The sequence below is a fragment of the Staurois parvus genome, unplaced genomic scaffold, assembly GCF_062004578.1.
Source record: "Staurois parvus isolate SC_StPar_1 unplaced genomic scaffold, SC_StPar_1.0 ptg004076l, whole genome shotgun sequence".
Lineage (NCBI taxonomy): Eukaryota > Metazoa > Chordata > Amphibia > Anura > Ranidae > Staurois > Staurois parvus.
Window position 1 is genome coordinate 40,441 of NW_028321871.1, and position 9,239 is coordinate 49,679.

Genomic DNA, 9,239 nt, shown 5'->3' on the forward strand with positions numbered 1-9,239 from the left:
TTTAAAAACATACTTTTTTTTATGTTTTTATTATTTAAGGTTTTTATTTATTATACGGTCTTCCTAGCAGTACAGTGTCATCATAGCGACACTACTACTTGTGGGGGGTGATGCAGATTTTTCTTTTTTTTTTTCTTTTTTACACTGATTGCTTTTACAGCCTTTATGGGTGTAAAAGCAATCATTTCTTCTCCTTCCCCCTGGCTGCATTCTTGCAGCCATTGAGAAATACTATGAGAGCTGTGATTGGTCACAGCTTGTCACATGGTACAAGGCTGTTGTGAACAGCCTTGTGTAGCATGTGACCTCTGTGATCATCCACAGATTCACAAGTAGTCAATGGTGTCAGGAAGTGACATCTTGTTTACTACTATTCATGTGATCACTGATTGGCCAATCAGTGATCACATGAATCAGGACCTCACACAGAGGTCCCGTACAGCGATCGGTGTTCTGTGTCCTCCAGGCACAGCGGGCACCGATCGTGGTGCTGCGCGCTCCCAGGGAGCGTGCACAGGCTAAAATGGCGGGCACCATATGAACGGCAACCTGCTCCCGTCCAGCCATTTTATATACATGGGCCGGACGGGAAGTGGTTAAAGTGATGTGGTATAAGAGGTAGTTCCCTTACTTACACCCCATCACTGTAAATGATACAAGAGTTTCTGCTGGAAAGTCAGGCAATGGCATCCAGCAGAGAATGAGAACCCAGGGAGCGCGCACAGGCAATAAATGCGGGGTGACGTTTAGAAACGTCAGCCTGCTTCGGCAGCGCTCCCGTCTGGCCGTTTATCTACATGGGCCGGACGGGAAGTGGTTAATTAGTATATAATTATACAATCATAAAATCATGAACTTACAATGTTAAAGTCCAGAATAGGATAATATATCTCTTTGCTTTTCCTTATATCTCAACACTTCAACTTTTTAGTTAATATCTGAAAACAATAATAAAGTGGACAACCTGTATTACTTTCTTTACATAACCTAATCCAACACATGGTGCAATATTATTATTATTATTATTATTCAGTATTTATAAAGCGCCAATAGTTCGCTCAGCGCTGTACATTGCAATAGAGAATATGGTACTCGCTATGATGAGACAGAAGTACTGCATAAGCTGTTTGCTATAAAATATACCACGTGATCAAACAATTTGTATAATATCAAATGTAATACCTGATCGGCCTCTTCAATTGTATTGCCTTGCGGGCCCTCCCCCAATGCGCTCCCTCTCGTGGAGCTTGGAAATCACTTCCACCCACCTGTGGTTGATCATCCAGCCCCCTGCAGCGTGTAGGCATCTGTAATAGTGGTGCCTCCGCATCTGTAATAGCAGAACATCTTTAGTTGCGGCACCTCTGTTCTCCAAGCATACATTTTATTTTTAAAATTGATAGAATTAATTTAAATGAGTCGTCCAAAATTGCCGTAAAATGCAACAAATACTGTATAAACTAACTCTAAATTGAACCAAAAGTGAGGATTTACTTATGTACCTACAAACAGAACCATGTCTAGATTAAAAAAAAAGTCATTATTATTGACCAAATCCTAATGTCTGTGTTGTTCAATGTTGTAAAGCGGGTCACAGATCATGCAATTTTCTTTCCTTCCACCATGGTTAGAAGGAAAGAAAATAGCTTGATTCCTCCACCAACACAGGCAGTGTTCCCTCCTGCAGCACTATTGTGTTCTGCCGGTAGGGAGCCTTCCTGCTGGCAGAACACAAAAATGAGTATTGTCGGCACTAATGGTTTGGGGGGGAAAAACTCTACTGGCTGATTGTACACAACCAGGGTGCCCATACATGGATGGAAATTTGGCCGGTCTCTGCTGAACTGGCTGATTTCCAATCCATGTATGGCTGGCTTAACCTGAACTGCATGTACCTTATAACTCTTGAAGCTTGCTGAGGTTAAACCGTTTAATTCAAAAACTTTTCTAGATAAATGTGCCATGTAAATAGTTTGACCCAGGGTAAAACCTTGAAACCTAGAACTGTTCATGTGAACACCAACATGTTCAGCTTTCTTTATAACGTTTTCAAGGATGAAAGTGTGGCAGGTGCTGGCTTATATTATGGAAGCTTTGCTACTCTCGCTATTATCATCTCACCTCTTGATAAATAAGTGACCCAAAACAAGTAGGCCATAGTCCATGGGCCACCCTGGAATTTACACCCTTAAAAGTTGGCACTGAAAGATTGCCATGTTTCTGTAAAGACTCCTGTACCATGACTTAGAATTCAGGGGTGTCAAACTGGCAACCCTCCAGCTGTTGTGAAACTACGAGACCCATCATGCCTCTGCCTTTGGGAGTCATGCTTGTAACTGTCAATCTTGCAATGCCTCATGGGACTTGTAGTTTGGCAACAGTTGGAGTGCCGCCAGTTTGACACCCGTGACTTGATTGATGATTATTATTCAGATCCTGCATTGCTGATCTAGCATTGTTCATACCACACGCACAGCTGGTTGAAAAATCCAGCAGGGGGCACATGGCCACATCTGTTTGCTTGAGGCTTTCATAGGAGACAGAGCTAGAGACAAGTGTAACAAGAAGCTAGTGGGGAACATTCTTTGGCAGTAAACTTTAGTTTTTTTTGTTTTTCTTAGGGAGTGCATTCTGAAAACACACATTGCAATGAGTAACCAAATTGTAGTTTTGCTGATCTTGCTGCCGGTAGTTGTTGAGGACTTATCAGACATGTAGGCATGATCTAATCATCTTGTGGCAACTCTGACAGCCGGCCTGCACATCAACATAAACACAGTGATCCAAGTATTCCTGGTACCAACCTTCACCCTGAACCTTAAAGCCAATCTGCAGGCAAGTGTTAGCTCCCGCCCATCCTCAAACTTGTTTAAAGGAGAAGTACAGCCAAAGTTCTTTTGGCTTTACTTCTGTGGATCACAGGAGTGCACTTTGTTCTGCACTCCTGTGACCCATTTTCAGCTGACAGCGGGCTGAAGTCACTCAAGTGGTTCAGGCTGGGGAAAGATCCCAACTTCAAAGTCTGGATCCACCCTAGAGTCTGGAGTGGCACCTAGCTCCCTCTCCCTTCACAGCGCAGCACTCCAGTAAGCATGGGCAGAATAGAGAGCAGTGACTAACAGTCACCGCTCCCTGCTAAGAGCTGCTGTCAGAACTCAGCGACCAGTAGTCATGTGATCATTGAGTTCTCACCCTTAGAGCCGGTGCGGGACAGATACAGCAGCAGACCGATGCTGCATACACCTAGGTAAGAATGATTGGGCAAAAAGAAAAAATCCCACACTTTACTCGCCTAAATCCTATAATTTTCTGACCCTCCATGGCTGCTTTTACAGAAGAGAAAATGAGTACTCTACTGCTGCAGTCCAGGCGCTCGGGAAACCAGTCCCTGTGTAGTGTACCTAGAGGGGATTTAGGTGTATTGTTTGTGGTGAAGGGGTGTCACCCTGGCCATTTATTTAAAGTAAAAGTATTGTGTGTTTTCAGCAATGCCATTCCTTTTCCCCTTTTTAATATTTGTGGCTTTCACTTTTTTCATACTTTTCCACATTTTTGTTACAGTAATAAAAGGAGATATAGTATAGAGCAGTCTTACACAACCTTTTTACCCCAGATGAACCCTTGAAATAATTTTCAGGTCTTTGGCTCTGTGGAAACAATTCCCCAATACAGTGGTGATCAATGGAAAGAATAAGAATGGAAAGGCAGCACAGTGGCTAAATGGTTAGCACTTCCGCCTGGCAGTACTAGGCTCATTGGTTCGAATCCCAACCACGGCACCACCTGCCTGGAGTTTGCATGTTCTCCCTGTGCCTCTGTGGGTTTCCTCTGGGTACTCTTGTTTCCTCCCACACTCCAAAGACATGCTGGTAGGTGAATTGGCTCCTGTCTAAATTGGCCCTAGTATGTGTATGTATGAATGTGAGTTAGGGACCTTAGATTGTATGCCCCTTGAGGGTTAGGGACTGATGTGAATGTACAATATATATGTAAAGTGCTGCGTAAATTGACGGCGCTATATAAGTACCTGAAATAAATAATAAATACTCTCTTTACGGTGGTGGTCAGAATGCCACCCTTACAGACAGCTAAAAGATTACTTGTGTCCTGCTGCTGGCTCTGTCAAATGGCATTGGACCTGGAACAATGAAGGAAGGTCAATTAGCTACAGCTCAAGGAACCCTAGAAATCTCTGGAGGAACCCTGCTCAAGAATGGATGTAGTATTAAAAGTAGGGTATTTTTGTAGATTTTGTAGACTGGAAACTACTAACTACTATAATGGGGCTGCTTAACCACTTACCTACTGGGCACTTATACCCCCTTCCTGCCCAGGCCAATTTTCAGCACTGTCAAACTTTGAATGACAATTGCGCGGTCATGCAGCACTGTTCCCATATGAAATTATCCCTTTTTTCAGACAAAGCTTTCTTTTGGTGGTATTTAACCGCCACTGGGTGTTTTTTATTTTTTGCACTATCCACAAAAAAAGAGAAAAAAAGTTGAAAAATTTCCTTGACTGATGTGCGTTGATGAGGCAGCACTGATGGGCACTGCTGGGCGGCACAGGTGGGTGGCACTGATGGGCACAGGTGGGCAGCACTGCTGGGCCCTGATCATCAGTGCCGATCACTTCTCTGACAATTTCTGGTTATCAGCAGTACTTTCCTCTTGCTGGGACATCGTGAGGAAAGTCGATAACCGGTAACTGTATTTACCCGGTGATCTGTATCATTGGACACAGCTGATCACATGGTAAAAGGATGCTGTGATTGGCCGTTTACCATATCACGTGATCAGCTGTGTCCTACGGACACAGCAATCATTGGCAGCGCTGGGGGCGTGCTCTGAAATGACGTCCATGGACGTCATCCCAGAACTAGACAACCGCGCTGTAGCCGTCTTTCGGCTATAGCGTGGTAGGGAAGAGGCTAAAGGATAAGTTCACCTTTTACAGAAACTAGCCCATGCAGACAAGTGGCCAGTAGTTTTAAATTCACGGTGCGGTTTGTTAATAATGGTCAGCTGCAGATGCCATAGGTAGAGGCAGTTCCTGTTTCTTATGCAGTCTGGTCAAAATGCTTTTTTTTTATTATTATTATTACATCGAGTTTATATAACGCCAAAGGGTTTGCTCAGCGCTGTACAATAGAGGGGGGGACAATACATGAAACAGTACAGCAACAACAAACAGCACACAAGGGGTTAGAGGGCCCTACTCTTTCCAGCTTACAATCTAGGAGGGAGGGGGTAGAGGTACAGGAGGAAGTGGCTGTGGGGGATGGAGTGGTAGGAGGAATGAAGGAGAGCAGCAGTTAGGTGAGGGTGGGGTAGGCTAGGCTTCCTTGAAGAGGTGGGTTTTCAGGGAGCGCCTGAAGGTGAGGAGGGAAGGCGACAATCTGATGGATTGGGGTAGTGAGTTCCAGAGGATGGGGGAGGACCTGGAGAAGTCTTGCAGTCGTGCGTGGGAGGAGGAGACCAGGGAGCTAGAAAGTAGGAGGTCTTGTGAGGACCTGTATTTTATTTCATTACTTGTACTAAAAACTGTTATAGTGTTGGTTGCAAATATGCAAAGCATCCCACTTTTTTTTTTTTTTAATTTTTTACACTTAATTTGTTTGCTGCACCAGCTCTCTTTCCCAGTCTCATTCAGCGTGAGCATTTTACTTGCACATTGCCTTCACCATCTTCCAGGACAATGATTAATTGATGCTGAAAATACCAGACTTCTGTCCTTGCCTGCACTGTTTCTGCCTGGCCTAACGTGCATTTGAATTTGCTTTGCATGACTGGTCCTCTCTTCATCCCTCCGTAACTCATCCTGTAACCTTTCTGCTTGTCTCAGAACAGCGCCATTTATAATTCAGTTAAGGATTAATGGCTCTGTTCCAGAAATGATGTGCAGGCCACACAAACTAGAGCTAGTTGGACCTTTTCAACATCATTGGCAAAAGCTGAAAATTAAAGTGATTCTAAAGGCCTATTTTTTTTTTAATTAAAAAAAAATAAAAAACATATCTATACTTACCTGCGGTGTGTAGTGGTTTTGCACAAAGCAGCTCAGATCCTCCTCTTCTCGGACTTACACTCCTGGCTCCTTCCTCCTGTCGGGTGCCCCCCACAGTAAGCAGCTTGCTATGGGGGCACCCGCTGCTCGGTGTGTCCATTCTGAGCTGCAGCTCTGCCCTGCCCCCCCTTTCTTCTCATTGCCTCACTGGCTGTAATTAACCACAGTGGGAGCCAGTGGCTCCCGCTTGTGTCTCAGCCAATGAGAAGAGGGGGTCCCAGGATAGCTGAAACTACAGTACACATTGCTAGATCGAGAGGGGGCTTAGGTGAGTATTGGGGGGGATGATGCTGCACAGAGAAGGTTTTTTACCTTCATGCATAGAATGCTCTTGACTTGGCTACACTCACACTAATCCGCAGCGAAAACACGGTGAAAACGTATATGCATTTTTGCAGTGTTTTACTGCGTTTGCTGTGCATTTTTTTTTTTTACAGGACATGTGACTCAAAAACCCCACCAAAAATGCAAAGCAGGTGCGTTTTTGATGCATTTGGCGTGTTGTACATTGATTTCAATAGGGAGGTGTGTTTTTTTTTTTTTTATGCTTTTTCTTTTTTACTGCACCAAAAATATATCAAGCAGGATGTAAAAAAACACATTGGACCCACAACGGATCAGTGTGAAGAGTTCCATAATACATGGCGACATGTTTTTCTTCCCCATTTTGTCAACGTAAAAGTGGAAGAAAAACAGATCAGTGTGAAAGCAGCCATGAATATTAAAACAATTAGGATCTGGACAATCTACATATCCTGTTGCTGGTGAGTTGTAACCCTTCCACAGAGGATCAGGAGTGTAAAATGGATCTAGTATACTATTTGTGTAATGTACAGTACTTTTTTTTGTTTTTTTATTTATTTTTTGTTTTTGTTTCTGAAAAGCATGGGTACTTGATGCATTGCATTGTACTTTTTGATATCAACTTTTGAGATAATGATCTCTTCCAAATATGTGTTTGTGTGTTGTGCTATTGTCATATTTGTACTGTGATGCCATTTAGGATCATCACCCCTTTGGTTTACTTTAACCACTCGGCCTGGGAATCTGCTGGCCAGCAGCTGAATGGGTCTGGGGATGAGTTGCTTGAGGCTACAACACTAGTGGCCTAGCAGGCAAGGTGCCCAGTGCTCACGCACATGATGTGCTCAGAAGGGAGAGGTTGCCTTGGGGAAGGAAAGGGGAAAGAACAGAGGCTACAGAGCAGCCAAGGGGATAGCCGAAAAGGGGTAAACATGAAGAGAGTGCATGGAGGGGAAGGTGGGCGGAATGAGGAAGCTTGGTGAGATTGGAGGACAGAGATCAGGCAACTGGAAGAGACACAGGCAAGGCACATTGTGACATGGTGCAGCTCTGGCCTGTCTCTACACCAGCTTAGTTAGCCTTGATCCAGGAACTGGCAGCAATTCTTTTTGTTTCAGCACTAGTTGCGCAAACAAGAACTTCCTAATATGTTGCACGTGTGGGTAACGTGTGCGAAACCGTCACAAGCCTTTTGTGTATTATGTGCCGGAGAGTTTAAAGGGACCATCCCACCAAAAATGTGCTACATGCTTTATTGAATTCTCCCTATGTATTTTGGGCTACCCTTGAGGCAATCAAATCTTGAGGGGTAATTGGTCAGTCTTTTTAAACCTATGGCCCTTAAACACGTTCCTTTTCTTATGATTGTAGATTCTTTGGTGGTATTTGGGCACTAGGTAGTCTAATGTGCATCTGGTTATGGATGACAACCACAGGTAATGGCTGTTTGTCTCTCCACAGTATGAAGCTCGGTCACGTCTGCAACAGCTCTCATCCAGCAATGCCATCAGCTCAGCTGATCTCTTTGGAGATGCAGACTCTGTAAACACAGCAGGTATGCTCTCCGATGTACTTTGAATCTCTCTGCTGCCCATAGTTAAAGAATAAAAAAATAATAAATGCACTTTTTTTTTTTTAGGTAAAATAAATGTGCATTTTACTTTTTTTTTTTTCCTTGCAGACGGACAGTGTAATCTGTCTTGCAGTTTCACACTGATAGAATCAATGAACTAACACAGCACTCCATAGCACCGTGGTAGTTCATCAAACACTGCAAGCCAACATCCGCTCTGTGAATGAATGATGCGGCTGTGTGGGGGCAGAGCTGCGCTCTTTTCAAAAAGTGACAGCAGGTACGGGGAACTTCTCCCCATACTGCTGTCACACAGAGGGCTCGGATCACTGAGCCGCTGCCAGAGTGGGAACATGTTACATGTTCCATCTTAAAACTGGTAAAACTTGTAACATGTTTCCAAAGGTGTACTCAATCTTTAAATTATCATTTACCTGACATTGAAGTCTGAATGTCATGCTTCTGTGGGGTCTAGAGAAGACTACCAATTACACACAGTGCAGCACCATCTAGATGTGTACATTGAAAGTGTTTGTGATTGTGTTGTAGCAGCACAAAACATATTGATAACCTGCAAGTTTATAATGATGATATTTATTCTGGTTGGAGACCCTTTGAATCAACCCTTCAAATTTGGGGCATTCTCTTTTTTTTTTTTTTTTTTTTTTTTTTCATTTCTGAGTGACACCTTACTCTGTTCTCTAGCATTTGTCGCAATTAACTAAAAAATTATTCAGTTTCTTAGATATGACATGGTATCTGTTATAGAGGCATTTACTTCAAACGCTGGTCATTAACCGCAATTGGAATCTGTAAAACAATTCTTCCATTGGCTTAATCTTTTATTTTGCAGGTGGAGTCTCATTGGGGAATGTTCTTCCCTCTGCTGATATCACTCACTTTAAGCAGGGTGTGAAATCTGTTGCAGGCAAGATGGCTGTATTGGCAAACGGTGTCATGAACTCCTTACAGGTAACACAAACAGGCTTGTAAGGGAATCTCTTGGGATGGATGTTACTTGTCACAAGAGATGTTCTCATTCTCTGCTGGATGCCATTGCCTGACTCTCCAGCAGAAACTCTTGTATCATTTACAGTGATGGGGTGTAAGTAAGGGAACTACCTCTTATACCACATCACTTTAACCACTTCCCGTCCGGCCCATGTATATAAATGGCCGGACAGGAGCAGTGCAGGAGCGGGTTGCCGTTCATAAACTGCGCCCGCCATTTTAGCCTGTGCACGCTCCCTGGGAGCGCAAGGCACTGCGCACACCGATCGCTGTATGGGACCTCTGT

At 43.7% G+C, this 9,239-nt stretch overlaps 1 protein-coding gene across 3 annotated transcripts in view; it reads left to right on the top strand.

The window, feature by feature from the left end:
- Positions 1–8,950, top strand: part of ARFGAP2 (ARF GTPase activating protein 2) — a 37,807-nt gene extending 28,857 nt beyond the window's left edge. For all 3 annotated transcript variants that reach the window (XM_089668291.1, XM_089668292.1, XM_089668293.1), the window contains 2 exons: positions 7,831–7,924; positions 8,796–8,950. In XM_089668291.1, coding sequence (XP_089524417.1) covers positions 7,831–7,924; positions 8,796–8,935 — 234 coding nt within the window. In that variant the 3' untranslated portion in view covers positions 8,936–8,950. The remainder of the gene's footprint in view (positions 1–7,830; positions 7,925–8,795) is intronic.
- The last annotated feature ends 289 nt before the right edge of the window (positions 8,951–9,239 follow it).